The 16,040-nt window shown below is 42.9% G+C and overlaps 1 protein-coding gene across 4 annotated transcripts in view; it reads left to right on the plus strand.

Moving 5' to 3' along the window:
• The first annotated feature begins 1,201 nt into the window (after positions 1-1,201).
• Positions 1,202-16,040, plus strand: part of LOC142588173 (HEAT repeat-containing protein 5B) — a 65,421-nt gene continuing 50,582 nt past the window's right edge. For 3 of the 4 annotated variants that reach the window (XM_075699678.1, XM_075699680.1, XM_075699681.1), the window contains exons 1-9: positions 1,202-1,334; positions 2,554-2,690; positions 3,555-3,769; positions 5,684-5,792; positions 7,260-7,409; positions 8,556-8,727; positions 9,507-9,661; positions 12,358-12,604; positions 14,502-14,651. In XM_075699678.1, the coding sequence (XP_075555793.1) occupies positions 2,562-2,690; positions 3,555-3,769; positions 5,684-5,792; positions 7,260-7,409; positions 8,556-8,727; positions 9,507-9,661; positions 12,358-12,604; positions 14,502-14,651 (1,327 nt within the window). In that variant the 5' untranslated portion in view covers positions 1,202-1,334; positions 2,554-2,561. Of the gene's footprint in view, positions 1,335-1,593; positions 1,698-2,553; positions 2,691-3,554; positions 3,770-5,683; positions 5,793-7,259; positions 7,410-8,555; positions 8,728-9,506; positions 9,662-12,357; positions 12,605-14,501; positions 14,652-16,040 lie in introns of those variants that run through there. The other variant, XM_075699679.1, reaches the window with a different exon arrangement.

The raw sequence follows: 16,040 nt of genomic DNA on the forward strand, positions 1-16,040 counted from the left end.
CGGTCTCAACGAAAATAAAGGCTGCAACAAATTGAACTACGTCGTTACACGTGCTACCAAAAACTGACGACGACTTGTGTCTGCATTCCTTCGGCTGGCGTCGGTAACCCGCCACAGGAGCGCAGCGCCCTCTTCGAACTACCCCGCCAAGCATCCAAACTTGTTTCTCCGGCGCTTCGGAAAAGGGCGCCCGCTCCCGACACTAGGATAACTTTCTAGCCTCTATAACTCTATGTTGTGCGGTTCACTACAAATCATGCGCCGTAACTCCGCCTAACGGCCGTTAAGGCCAACTGCCGTTTTCCTTAAGGGCCGTTAAAGTGCCCGTGTAACAGGCGTATTACACCGTGGTGCCACTTAACCGTATTCTAGTTATGATCCCTAAAATATTGCCTAGTTTACCGTCCGAGCGCCGCGCTGTATCGAGCGGGCGGGACGCTTTTCGAATGAAAGCGCAGATGGCAGAGAGCGCTGCGAGCAGTCCTACTATACATCCATCCATACATCCTGTAGGATAAGTGGATAAATGTTACAAGCGTTTTCTTTGAAACAAAGCGGTGGGTTGCGCCACCAAGCTCTTTCTATTATATTGTTTTTTGTCCTACCTAGGTTAAAAAAGAAAAAAAAACACTATGAACTCCTACAACCAAATTTTCTGATCCCCTATTGTGAATTGTGTTTTTGTACGTCTCCGTTCTTTTTTCGTTTTCCTATTTTTCTTTCACTGATTGTAGAATTACTGGTAGCAGCGCCACCGTCATTCAACAACAGTCCTCGCTCCCGTCGGCGGACGGTAAAATTAGCCAATACGCTAGGGCATATGTTCTAGGGGCCATATTCAAGTACACTCTAATGGTGACCCCCATAGAGCTAAGTTAGTAGTCTAACTCTATGTACTGCCCTCCCTGAAACGCTGTTTTCTGCAGTTGACGGCAGGCGGCGAAACAAGTTTCTGCTTGCGCCGTCGCGGCAGCAGCTTGAATTCCCATGATCGCAGGCAAATTCGCCCTTTTCCCTTAAAAACCAGGCAATTAACTGCGCCAAGTGTCTTACTAAACAAAGTAAACACCAAAATTTGATCGTTATGGAAATTTTGAGCGAGAACAGTGCAGCGGTGAGCAGCGCAAAATCTTTTTTCGAACACGCGCAGTCAAATATTCAGGACCCCATTAATACAACATTGAACACTAGCGCCATTATTATAGATTTGAACGTTTTGCACGACGGGAAGCCATGTACCGTCCCAAGCAAAAATGGACTCCTTCTTAAGTTGCTAGCTTGCTGTACCGTTTAGTTTAATTGTTGCAATTTTAATTTTACTACCTCTATAAAAGGTATGTCTCGTTGACATTCATTGCTACCGCATAGCTTGTATTTGTTTCGGGAACTTAGATGAAAGCTAGGAGAACTTGCCTTGATTATAAACAACGATTTTGTTAGTTGACGTTCGAGTTGCTTATCACAGATGGTAGTCGTCTGCATGTGTGACATTAATAAACAAACAAAATTCTCGCAAACGTTAGCCCGAAGATTGCCGAGTGTCCGCTGGCGCCGTTATTTTGACTCTTTATAGCCATCGTGGACGCCAACGTTTGTGAATACTCGTGAAGTTCGTGAGAGGAGAACATCGTTTCTCGAAAGCAGAGCGAATCCTCACACCTGAGATGCGAAGACGCCCACGGAATTTTAGCAAAGGCGTAAGAAGGCGTCATATATGCGGTCGTAGTTTCATGCTTTCCGCATGATGATCGTAATAAGTTCGAGGTCTCTGCATGTTGACCATGGTTCGTGTGATTCGACCCGAGCTTAGCGCATGCTCTTGCCGGATGCCGAGAATATATTTCCTTTAGCCTTATAGCACATGCAGCTATTATAAGCTCAGCCTGCATCTGGCCGGACGTTATTTGTAGGTTTTTCTTGAGTAGGATAGTCTGCTGAGCTTGCTTGTTCACTGCACGTCTGCGCGGAATTGATCGGTAGGACTCTGAAGCAAGCGGTAGATATTTGACAGCTCTTTTCGGGCGATGTCGCCGCTAACCTGCTCATTGTGAATCGTAATTGTCAGTGGCCTTTAAAAAGAAGAGGACAAAGAAAGGATAAGAATCCCGGAACTGTTGCCGAATGCAAATCAATGTGCTCGTCTGCTAGCTTGCGCTTCATTCGCGTGTCGTCGATGTCTCAATGTCGTCGCTTTCAGTTAACGCAGTGTCGATGTATTTGCAATGGTCACCACACTCGGAACATATTTTCGGTATCGCCATTCGAAGCTGTGTGTATGACTTGGCCGAAGCGCACCTAAAGCTGTAGTAATTAACTCTGGCGTACGCCAATATCACCATTCGAAACTGTATGTTGAAGGTGGCGGAAGTGCTACCAAACCATGCAGCTTTCTTGCCCCGTTAATCGCCACTGGAAAAAAACGAATATACCTTAAGGTGGCCTGTGCGTATAGCGTGCAGATATTAGCTGGCTGAAGAAATATTTGTTCAATAGTGGCAAACGTGCTAGTACCGCACACAAGCTTTAAAAACTGCTGCTGCTGTCGTTTCGCAGAATTCAAGATGATGGAACTGTCTCACAGCCTCACCCTCAATGAAGAGGTCCTGGCACAGCTTCCTGAAGTCAAGCGCCCAGTCTTTGTCTTTGAATGGCTACGTTTCCTGGACAAAGTGCTTGTGGCTGCGCAAAAGGTATCTTGGTGCTCTCCACCAGCCCTTGTAAAGCACCCTGCGTTTTGCAGTGTTTGAGCGTTCTGCCATTACCATTATGGGACTCACTTCAATAACTGTAGAGTAATTCTTAAAGTGAAGCACGGTTACCTGTCAGTGCTTGTATTACAGCATGTTACATGCAAGGTACAGGTCATTTCAGTTTCACATGATGATCACCTCATCCATGTCAAAAGGCTTGGATTCTTACATGATGATGACACTGAGTTTCTACTTCCATGTGCTTCTTCACTTGTCCGAGTGATCATTGTGCAGTTTGCTGACTCCCGGTAATGTCATGCATAGAGATCACAATTTCAGAACTTATTAGCATGAGAGCATTTATTGGAGATAAAAGACAAAATTATTTTAAATTACATTTCTGTGTCGTCATTATCTGATGTTTACGATCAGAAAGGTCCAAGCGGCTGGGAAAAAAAGCTTTTTATTACCAGCTGAAGATGTCACTGGCCTAATTCAAATCATCTATGTATGCCATCTTCACTTCTTGACTTCTCTCACATACAGCGCCAATTTGTGTACTTGCGAAATGACAGTTTGAAGTAGTGGGATGAAAAAAAGGAACCTGGCAGCACAGAGAATGAAGCAAATGAATGCACTTTCTTTCGTCTAGCAAATGGTAAGAAATGCAGCTTGGCAGATGCATCATGAGTGGGTGAGATTGCTGGAAATTAATGTTGCTAGGACTGCACATTGTGTGCACACATTGCATAATTTGTCATGTACGGTACAAAACTGGTCAGATATCGATGTGCTCATGTTCCCGTCTCGCTTAATCCAAATATCCCGTGACACCCTTTCTTACTTTGCTTCTTTTGCGGCTAGTCGGACATCAAGCAATGCCAAAAACAGCTGGTGGAGCAACTTGTGCGGCAGATGCGTGAGGGTTCGCCTGGTCCCCCAACGCGTCGGATGCTGGGCCGGTGCCTGGCAACCCTGTTCAGCGTTGGAGACACTTTTTTGCTGTTTGATGCCGTCAACCAGTGTAATGACATCCTGCGCAACCGAGATGATTCGCCCAGCTATTTGCCTGCTCGCCTGTGAGTGCCACACCTTTCTTTAGCACAAACCCACTGTGATCATAATCAAACACGTAGCGCTTGGGACCAATATGTAATGTCTTAAAATTCAGTGCAAACTTTGTTGACTTTTCTTTAGCGAAAGCGACTAGGTGCTTTCGTGCATTTCGTATTTTAAGGGAAAAGTCCTCGCCGACGCTGAAGTTAGTTTCCTTAAACTTATGACCATTCAATAATATGGCGTCTTTAATCTTAGTTGAAGTGAACTTGATGATGATTGGACGAGTGGTTAGATTTGCAACACCCAAGGCGATGGGCGCGTTCAATGTTCTCAGGGTTAATTGTTATACTCAAGTTCTGACAGCAATGGTTGATGACTGTTTCCTCAGAGCCTACAATGTTTGTAACACAACGAAACACAATGTTTCGTTGTGTTACTACTAAGGTGATAAAATGAAATGAAATTAAATAACGGATTGCCCAAGTTTTCAAATCAGTAATGCCTTTAGACAGAGCTTTCACAAAACATGTGAAATGCAGAAGTGCTGTCTTTAGACTACGCCTGAACTGATATGAATATATGAATTAAATTTGTTATAGTATTTCAGAGAGAGTGAAAAATTATATAGTAAATTGTAGGAAGCAGCATATTGATTTATGGCTGCAGATTTTTTTTTCAAAAAGTTGCCTGAATTTGGTAAGCATCTTTTTTTGTTGTTGTTGTTGTTGAAGCACAACGTTTACAATTTGATAACTCTGCACCAAAAACACATATTGCAATTCTGTAAACTGCATCTACTAGAGTGCTTCAAGGAAACATGTGTGATATATTGGCTCACAGCTTGTGTTCACAGCTGTCTTTATAGGGGTTTTGCAGAAACTTCTGTTCATAAATTATTGATACATATCAGGGCATTGTGTAATACACAGATTTTTGTTTGTTTGTTTGTTTGTTTGTTTGTTGTTTTGATGTTCCAATAGATGCAGTTTACATAATTGTGATATCGCTTTTAATTGCCGAATAAGAGGTGCAAACGTGATGCTTAAGTTTTCTCTAGCTCTTTCTTTTTTAATTTCTAGCTGTATTTCTGTTAAAAAAAATTTATGGCCTGAATAAAAATTCTGCTGCTGCAATCAGTAGATTTGAGCTTCCTTTAAATGCAGTAAAGCTCATCAAGTTTGGGTGATTGAATGCCATATGAAACAACTTCTCTGTTCACTTGTACTTAGATAGGAGTGCCCACTGCAAAGCCTCCTCCTAGAGTAATGGTTTCTTTGCACACCTATAGAGGAAATGGTGAAGGATTGCACAGCAGACATATTATGACACAAGCATGGGTGCCGTCGCTAATAGTGATATCTAGCTAGACTTTCTCTACTAATATACCAGGCTCAATAATATAAGAAAGCTTGTATCACTTCATCAGATTTCTTGGAACATTCTGCAATGATGTCGTACTACTAGGTTTGAAAACACCATCACTGGCATCCTTTACATATGACATGAATATGCACAATATGAAAAATATCTTTGTTCGTGTTCTTGTTTTACACTTTTTATTTGTGTCTGCAGGATTACTTGTCATCCGTACAATCGTCACACAGTGAGTAATACAAAATGTTTACCTTACTTGTCAAATGTGAAGTGCTCCTCAGAGGTCTAGCTGTTCTGCATACTTCAGCATATATTTGTTTGAGTACTTCTCTTCCATATTTTATGGTCTTGTCTGAAACACTGGAAACTGCAGACAGTGGTTGTGGGTGGCTGTGCTTTTCAGGAAGGATATTCAAATGAATGATGTTACTGTGACATCTGTATCAGCTGAAGCACATGAGTGGTTCACTGTTCGCACTGTGTCGGCAGCACCAGTGCTAATCAGACGTTTCTCCCGATGCCCATAGTAAACGTGGTGTCAAATGTCATTATCTTTCAAGGGCCGCCATTACAAGCACGGGTGCTATGTATGAGAAGTTGGGTCGGATGATGGGCCGCAGCTACGAAGACACAGTCCACATTCTCCTGAAGTCGCTTAGGAATGCTGAGGTAGGATCGCTGTTTTTCCCCACATCTGTGAAGAAAAAACATTTCTGTTTTGATGATTGAGTTTGTTTAAATGGAGTTAAAAACACTTGTAGTATTTGTGCACATCTTCATTTCTTTGCTTCGTGCCATAAAAAATTTTGCAACTTGGGAGACATGAAAACGCCTTGGCCTGGCCCACACCCTGGAAGCAGCAGGAGTAATGATAATTAGTTGTTAATACATATGCTGAAAGTTCGGCCACCGTCTAAACAGATGTGTCATGGAACAATATTATGTAGCCGCTTGTCTTTCTCTCGTTATGTGCAGTTTATTTTGTTGCTTATTACATTTAGCACTTGTTTCTTAACATATGCCTTTGTTTCGTTTTGCTATGCTGCTGCTGCAGCTGCAAATATTTTTTCAGCTCTTACATGTCTGATTTCATGTTCTTGCTGTTCACTGCTACACAAGTTGCCTCTCTATAATATTTATCTTGCTTTATGTTTATGTATTTTTCATATTGTTAATGCAGAATATTTTCTGTTATTATTAATTTACATATATTTTCCTTTGTCCATCAAGTCATTTTATATTGCCTAGTGCCTCACACAGGCCTGTGTAGGAAGTTAACTGAATCGCTTGATTTGGTGACTGCAAATAATTGAATAATTGAGAAATTATGTTCCTGAAACTGTTTGTTTGGCTCACATATTTGGCATTCTACTTCTTCTCATGGAATGGCTTCCAGTCAGTTGTCACAGATCAATTACTGTATCCTGTGTATGGTGTTTTTCAGTGGGCAGTATTACTCTTTTCTGCATTTCTTCTTACTGCAGTGTTTAATTGATTAAGTAAGTGGTAATACATAGTCAAAGCACACAGCAGCCATTTATACTCATTTCTCTACTGATGAAGATCGCTAAGCTTAAGTTCAAAGATGAGGACAGAAGTACGTAGAGTCAGGCAAGCAGCATGAATGCTCATTTCTGCATTGGTCCTAATCTTTTAATTTGTTGTCATTAATTATTTCATTAATCATGGGCTAGTTGTCTATCAGATAGCTCAACAAGGGTTGAAATCCTTGTCTCGTAGATTTCTGTAGTCTGATACCGGTCCTTTGAAAACAGCGCCAGAGTTCGCTCTCAAAGACCACCTTTGTGTAACGACATGCCTTTGTGTATAGAACTAGTGACCGATGAAAACTTCAGAAGAAATTTGTTGTATCAGTGACAACTGTGCGTTAGTTGCACGCACATCATAAACAGCACATTCTTTAGTAATTTTTGTTTGTCACATCCTTGGTAGTCAGGTAGTAGGGCCTTTGCACTTCTTCAAAATCCCCTGCATCACCTTTCAACGGTAAGATCTGTGCTGCCTCCTTTCATGTTAGAGGAAGCTGCGTGCTGTGCTAATGAAATTCTGGGTTGGGCTAGCGTTCTTGGCCCTCTTGGCACGTTGGTGTGCTCAACAGTGCTCTCTATGGTGCAGTCACAGTCACGCTGCGAGACAATGCACACCATGGAGAAGATGGTGGCAGGGATGGGCGTGGCAGCGAGTCCTGTGCACAAGGACATCTTCAAGGCTGTGCGCCACTGCATGACCGACCGGGTGCTTGCGGTGCGCTGCGCTGCTGCCAAGGTAGGAAGCACCTGCCGCTAGTGTGGCGTTTCTAGAACTTACCTTGGCGGTAAAATGTAGCACTAGCGTCCATCTGTGTTCAGAATGCAGCATGGATCAAAGACTAGGCATGAGTTGACCACGTTGTTGTTTGAAATTAGGGTGAAAAAACACGCGGAGAACAAATAGTCATGTGTTTTTTGTTTCGTGTTTCTGTTTTCTGTCTTGTTTTCTGTTTCCTGTCCCTGTTTTCCTTCCTGTTTTCTTGAAAGACTAAGCCCATCGGATTAAAAATGCCTTTGCACACGCAAACATTCATTTTCATTTTTGTTGCCCCTATGTCTTAAATAATTGCAGTTGAACCCTCTCCCCCTTCTCCCACCACCACCCACCACTATGAACATTTTGACTTTACTCATTCAGCTTACAAACCCACTTATTCTTCTCAACCGTTGGGGTTGGGTGAGGGTGGTAAATGCTGTCAAGAAAAGCAGTTGTTACCCTTGTTGAAGGCATGCTCACTTGTCAAACGTTGGCTTCATCGACATCCCTTGTTCAACCACTGCTGATACTTTCAGCATCTTTTTCAACATAGAGCAGGTATTGTGGGAAGGTGAGTTGGGAGCAGGCTTAGAGTTAATACAGTGGAGCTCTTCGATTATTTGGCCCAGACAGTCCCACACTGCCCGAGGCAGTTCTTTCAGCCAGTGAGTGTTGCGCATGCAACGTCTTGGCCAGTCCTGGACTGTTCACTGCGACGAATCGAAGAGGTCCAGTGGGCACGGATCAGGAGCATCGGGAAAAGGGGTTTGGCCTGCTGGATACTCACTTAAGTTCATGGTTATGGTGATCACTGAGGGAATCACTTGCCTTGGCTGCAGTGGATTCTAAGCTGTTAGCTCGGTACCATAGGTCGGCAAACTCACTCACAAGTCGACTTACACTCTCAGACTGACCCGGGAGTCTGAGATAGGCCGGTTGAGTAGAATTCTGGTGAGTCCTAAGCAAAAAATACACCTTGTGAGTGAGTCTGAGAGAGTTTTGTTTATTTTGCCAAACCAATGCTTAGTACAGTGTTTCAAACATGACTTGGCTTGACTTAAATTATGCGCCAGATGCCGTGTTCATCTGCATAAGTAGGATGACCTTGTACCCTCTCCTATGCAGTGCTTGCTGGAGATGGTGTGGCACGCTCCCTTTCTCTACACAAGTGACTTGGAGACGGTGGCCTCCATTTGTTTCCGGGCCTTCGAAGGCTCCAACTACGAGGTCCGCTGCACTGTAGCGCGGCTTCTTGGAACTGTAGTGGCCATCACCCAGCAGGCCTCTCAGGCACAGGGTCAGTTGATACACCCAAATTGCTTAAAGCACCTGACTATGACACAGTTAACCTAGAACGATACTCATCTGACATCAGTCCCCTTTTGTCAAATTTTACATCACGTCTGTCCAGAAACTTTGTTTTCAAGTAGCAGCTGGAAAAAGCACTCTCTCACAATGATTTTTAAAATTTGCAGTAACAGACAGGTGACGGGCATGCACTTTTTTTTTTTTCGGTGCTTATCCTCACCTTGGTCCTGCTCACTCACTCGTCTTTATGGTGATGCAAAAATGCACCAAAGCCCTTGTCATAATATAATGCCATTTCTTTTTTTTGCTTTTTGCTATGGAGCATTACACTCCCAACCGCAGTGGTGCAATGCACCATTTCCCACATAGTTGTCGAGATCAGTCACAAAGTGCCTTTGTTGCAAGCACTGAAACCATAATGGTATCACTGAACTACAACTTCATGTTTTGTGCCACCATTCATATTGGCTGAACTTGTACGGTTCCTGCAACACATTGTGCAATACTAGCAATTGCCGTACATTGTCATGAGTATTACCTGCTTACATACCACACTTATTCAGGGTTCCTTTAAGAATGAAGTGTGGGATCGAGTTAGTAGATCATGGTAACAAACTTACACTGCGAGCAGAGAAGGACTCGAGGGACCCTTTATGTATTGCCTTCAAATATACCACGTTTATTCATGACACATTGGCTCATGTCATCTCTGAGTATTCACTCTTGCTCTAATCGTGTGCGGCCATTGGTTGTGGCTAACTTTTACAGTTGGAAAGAACAGACTGGCCAGCTTGGATGAGGTGTTGGGCCTGCTTGCCTCTGGTTTCCTTCGTGGTGGCATCGGTTTCCTCAAAGGCAGCGCAGGCGAGATGATCAAGGGTGGCTCGTCTGTCAGCCGTGAGATACGAGTTGGCGTAACTCATGTGAGCGCTCACTTTCTTGGTTATCTTTGTGGTTATGTCTGGCATGAAGCCCCCGGTGCATATCACTGTTTAACATGTTTTGTATCTACATGCTACTAAAGTTGCACATCTGGATATGTTTGAACTTTTTGGTTTACACTTGTAAAACGAATTATTCAGGCTGGCGGGGATCGGCCGAAATACTGAATTACCGACACCGCCAGAAGGCAAAATGGCGACCGCGAATTAGGGGGAAGGGAGTTTCAACATGCGAAATGCGAGTTATATCCGATTTTGCCTTTAGGTGTGGCTTCACGGCAGTGAGAATTTCGCCTTATAATCTGGCTTCGCTGCACAGTGGGGCGCGCTGCCGTATAGCCACACGATCAGGTGAAATTTGTGCTGCCGTGAAGCTACACTATAAGGTGAAAATCTCGCTGCCATGAAGCCACACTTAAAGGCACAATTCTTGTGTAAGGCAGAGGGTAACTTCGAGGCTGAAGATCCTCGGGAAAGTCTCGCCTTATATTCGGAGTTAGAAATACAGGAGCTAGAAAGTAGAAAAAGCTTTTTTCACTGAGTAGCAAGTGATTTTGTGCAGTCTGTTTGTAAAGGGGCCGCATATAGATAGTAGCTCATAACATCGAGCCACTTAGATGTTAGCTTTTATATTTACTTTACGCAAAAATGTACGGCTTACAACAATGGGATTGTCACCATATACATGTGGCAGTGATCAAATGTTGCATATGGAGAAGCGCTTTTGCAGGGCAATAGGCATCAAATGAAATTTAGCTGCTAAATTATACTAAGGTATAGATGTGGGCTGAAGTCACCACCAGTGAATCCCTTAGCACACCTGGTGATTTGGCTTATGATTTTTCACAGCTGCCTTATCTAGGCTGACACCTTTGTTCTGCTCTCAGCAGCTGTGAAGAGACTGGGCATGTCATGGCACAGATTGTATAACTGTGCCTTCTGTAATTCTCGTCACTGAATTGAAAATGTGGATCCAGCATTTCAAACAGTGGGCACAAAGGCAATCATAACATTGTAAACTGACGTATTGTTGTGTCCACATATATTTTTGTGAACTCTTTTGTGCCTGTTGTTTATGCTGTTTAAAGGTTAAGGGCTAAATAAAATTAACCGACTTGCCCATGCCATCATCATCATCGTTTATTCAGGAAAAAGTTATCACACAGAAGTATATGCAAACATCCAAATTCCTAACCAACATCTAGATGGGGCCGAGTCAATATTTGCACTGCGGTAAAATGCAGACAGGCTAGTTATCAAGCTACCTGTGTTTGAAGTTGTCATTTTTTGTAGCTTTTATAACTCTACTTGATGTACTTATTGTTTAAAAGGCTAAAATACCGCTTTTATTCTGCTTGCTTCATCACTATATAGTTCTTCCCAACTTTGAAGCAAAGGCTCATAGAAAGCCCTGGCACCTTATTAAATGCAGCCATTAGGCCATGCATTCTGCCAAGATGTGGGAAACGCGTGGCGCCCTTGACCAATAGGCATTATGCAAAGCCTGCAAGTGCACTTCTCAACGCTTCTTCTTTGACGCAACCAAGATGGCAGACCTAGGGCTAGAATCGTGATTGAAGTATCAACATGGGGGTCATTGACATCATCGTTTGTTCCCTGCACCATCCAAGGTTTTAACTGTGCAATTTAGCCAGAACGCAGCCATCTTGGTTAGGTGACAAGGTGACGCATGACAAGACACGGCCGCATCCAGCCACCACCTTTTTCGGCTCACCCTCGCAAGTTTTACCTCGCATCTACAGCATACAGTGTGCGGTTGCAGTGTTATCATACCCTGACTTTATACAGAACATCATGGAGACACAGACAACGACGGTGGAAATTCTCTTGGTGTGCCCGTATAATTGGTATCGCACTAATATTTTCCAGACCTTCATATTCTAAAATTGAGCTGGCATACTAATATGGAGTTCCCTTTAATAAGGGTATACTGTACTGTATATCTTGATTTCTATGTGCCTATGTTACTGATAGCTTGCTGCATTCTTGTCATGCAATGCTGGGAGACACCTGAGCACATGCAGCACCATATTTTCTTGCCCACAATTTGTAAGCGTTCTGTGAAAAATTTTCTGATATTTGTATCAATATTTTGCATTCTTTTTCTTGATTTGATTCTAAATTTACTATTTGGCATTCAGACACTCCTACTTTCAAGTGTTTGTTCTGTTGTATGGTATAATGAATTATCTGCAGCATGAACTGGCCCACCCGAAACAAACTTCTTCTGCACCTTAAAATCAGAATCGGCCTTATTCACACTATATCCTTCATATGTGTCACTGGGCTAGCGGGTAATTTTGGGTAAAAGTGGAGACACACTTGCAGGAGAGTTAATGGAAGAAATTTACAGCAGAAAGCATACGAAGGCTTTTATCAGCTATAATTTTTCGCAACAGTGAACACTTTCTACGAAAACGACTGTGATTTGGTTGTTTATATATGTGGCTGCAAAATGACTGCGATCTTTCTTTCTATTTAGGTGTTTTGCAGGCTGCATCCTGTTCTTGCTTCTTCATAGATTCAAATCTTTATTGTCAACACTAAATAAACTTTATTTGCAAGTTAGCGTTTGTCCTCTGCTTTCTTTCGTACTGTGTGCGTTTATTAAGCCTGAGACCATTGCACCCTTCCTCCTCCCCCAACTTCTGGTGCAGGCATACGTGGTCCTGTTCCAGCGGCTGGGTGGCCTGTGGTTGGAGCGCCATCTGCCAGCCGTGCTGAGCCACCTGCTGGAGCTGGTGGGCCATCCGCGGGCCGTGCAGACACACGTGGATGCCGTGTACAGCCGCAAGTGCGTCTCGTTCGCACTGCGCTCGGTGCTGGGAAAGATGCTCGGAGACAAGGCCCAGGCAGCGGCCTGCAAGGACCTCGTTCAAGTCATTGTAAAGCACCTCAATTCGGGTGAGCATCATTAGTTCAGTCATTCACTGTTTGGTCCCTTGTTGGCAGCTGATTACAAAAAACTGCTCACTGTGTGTTCACCACCTAGGGGAACCTGCGTGTTTTATATAAATAAAGCTAAAACGGACATAAGCCATGTCTTGCAAGAAAATTTTGTTTGCGGCTGCACATTCTAAGAAGACTAATGTTGCCCCGAAGTTGTTGTTATGTTTTTGTTTTGTTTTGTTTTTTGTGCAGTAAGAGTTGAGTAACAAGTGGTTACAACTACATAATCTTGCTCCATGCTGCCTCATTGCCTATCCCTCACCCCAGCGGATGATATCATCTGCAAGCCATGTTGAAGCCCTGAGTCACAGTTTGCACTATTTTTGTTTCTTGTTTGTGCTATGTGATAAGCATGCCCTTCCAGTTCCGACATCCTTCCAGGGCTGTGTCGCCACCAGCGTTGCCAGCTCCCACAGGGTTCGTCATAACAAGGAGCAAAATGATTCCACCGCAGATGTATTCCATATTAATGACATCACTGAGACTCAGTGAGGTGGTTCAGTGGACTTGGCTTTCCTCTAGTGAGCTTGAATTTGCTTCAAGTTTAATTTCTTGACACACTGGCCATGTTGCAATTGGGAAATAAGTGCCAAAACATTCACATGCTCATGGGCGCACATTAGGGAACCCCAGGGGGTCAAAATTTTTCTGGGGACCTTCACATCTTTGGTAGCTCTTCTGTTGCTTTTGATGTCAAGCCCTGTCAATCAATGGCATCACCGAATGGTTGCAGAAAATCATTTGGTACCCATCATGGTTACTCGGTAGTCGGGTGTCTTCAGCATTCCACTGCTGAACATGGGATAATGGGTTCGGCTCACCAACTGACCGAAGGAAGACTTTATGCAAAGACCCATTTGTGGTCTATAGAATGACTGTCGCCATTAAAAAAGAACTTCTGTACTCTGTTTAGGTGCACATTAAAAAAACACCAGATGGTCAATATTGAGCCAGAGCCTTCAACTGTGATGTAGCATCACCATAAATTAAATTAAACCGATCACCAATGAGCAACCTGTACATTGAGCCACCCATCTATGCAGTAAGTAAAATACTGTTGCAAACACAAGTTAAGACTGAGAACCTCATTGGAATTCAGTACTACAGAGCATCACTACTTCATTAGTTTCAGAGGAAGAAAAGCACTTGGTTCTATCCAACAGAAATATATTGATAAAAAAACTCTTTTCCAGACCTTCACATACTGTAATTAGTACTACCATACTAATTTGGTATTTACTTTAATAAGAGCAGACTATACTGTATATCTTGGTTTCTGTGTACTTAAGTTACTGATAGCTTGCTACATTCTTGTTACGCAATTCTAGGAACTCCCTAGCATGTACAGCACTGTATTTGCTTGCCCAAAATTTGTTAGCATTAAAGCTTTTGAAACATTTTCTGATATTCAGTATTTGATTTAATAGTTTCCTTTTGTTTCTTGATTTGATTCGATATTCAATTTGAAATGTACTATTCGGCATTCGCGCACCCTTAGCTGTTACCCTTAATTAGATGGAAATGTGACGTCCAAGCACTCTGTAGCCGGTTTCTAAGCGCTTTGTAGTCCAGAATGCACGTTTTGGAGCATGAATTAAGCAAGCTTTACAAATGCAGACAAACATGGAAATGTAAGGACACGTTTCGGTTGTTTTCGACTTGTTAGCATTTGAGGTTATGCTGAAAGTACCCCATAGCTCACTGTGCACATTCCAGATGAAAGATCACCTAACTTGGTAAGGAACTGTGAGGGACTACGCAGGCTTTTGCTTGAAGTTGCAAAAGCAGTCATCTGTTTGGTGCTTCTTTAGAGTGAATGTTTGGAGCATTGTGCCTCCTTGTGCCCCTTTAGATGCCGTGCTAGACAGCAACAGCGGCAAGGACGGCCAGCAAGAAGTGGCGCTGAGCCAGCACATCCTGGTCTGCGCCCTGCAAGAACTTGGCTGCCTGGTCGAGACCCTGGGCACGACTGCTGTCTCAACGCTCTCCGACTCTTCTATAGGTAAGGCCTCTGCTATGGTACTTGGCATTTTTCATTTGCTTCATCATTTTTAAAGTGCACTTAGGTAGGTCACTGTATTTTTTTTTTTTCAAACATTGTACTTATTGAGCAATGTAATATTGTGCAGTGCTCAGCAGTATGATAAATAAGGCTTGTTGGTTTCCGTTCGTACTGTCTTATGCTATGTGTTAGATGTTACGCGCTGTGCGAGACGGTACAAATGTAATGCTAAACTAGATATTTTTTTTTTTTTCGGTAGTGTGCGATTTAAAACTTATTCAAGAAACTTGCACTTCAGAGCCTTCCATGTGACTGGCACTGACAACCACATTACACACCTTGCTCTTAATTACCTGTCGAACATTTGTCTAAGAGCTCAGTGTAAACGCAACTGATTAGAAAGCTCAGGAATATATTAAAAATACTACAGATCTTCACAACCGAGCCACTCATACAGAGTGTCCAATGCTTTACTCTAGTGAATCCACCTACATTAAATCAGCATGCATCTGCCATGTTACATACACATTGATGCAAACTACTATAATGGAAGGTTAGTTATGTAGAGTTTTGCAGTGCAAGAACAACTAAGGTTGTGATGTACTTCACTGTAGAAGACTTCATACCGTTGCTAGCAACTGAGTCTTCCCTAGTCATTATTTTTGTGCAAGCATTGTTTGCCTTTGCCTATATGGAAAATTAATCACTAGACCCAACTGGCAGCATAGGACTCAACTTGAGATTTGTGCTTTCACTTGGCAACTCCGGGCTTGAGAGAAGGCAGACACACCTTTCACAGCAGCATGAGGGCTGCTTTTGCCATGATTTCAATATAGTAAACTTTGCATAACTATTTGATTCAGGGCAGATATTCACATAGGATCCTGGCATGCATAGACTGAGGGGAAGTGGATGGACATGGAATCCTCAGCAGAGCTAGAAATTAAAAGTTAGTGTAATTCCCCAGTTCAGTTGGTTTAAGAGCCTCTCTTCTGGCACATTTGCTTTGAATTTAGACCTTAAATTCAAGTTAATTATGTGTTGTATAGTTATAATATATCAAAAGAAGGTAGGCTATTGAGGAAGGCGTAGGCTTCACGTGTATTGGTTCTATGCAGTTCAAAATTGTATGCGCTCTGGGGTATAATTCCGCCAGTCAACAACAGTCATCGCGAACATTGAGTGTGCTTTCTTTCTTTTAAATTGCACACCTTGCAATTTTTGTTAGTAATACCATGAGTGTCTCGGCATTCTTTAATATCAGTGACAAGAAAGTACCCGGTCCGCAGAGGAAGGAAATGTGCATATGATTGATGACGGATGACGTTTCGCACCAAAACTCTGCCTTAAGGAGGTGGAGGGCAGTCTTTAAGAGTGTACTGACGCATG

This window comes from Dermacentor variabilis, chromosome 7, assembly GCF_050947875.1.
Source record: "Dermacentor variabilis isolate Ectoservices chromosome 7, ASM5094787v1, whole genome shotgun sequence".
NCBI classification, from domain to species: Eukaryota; Metazoa; Arthropoda; class Arachnida; order Ixodida; family Ixodidae; genus Dermacentor; species Dermacentor variabilis.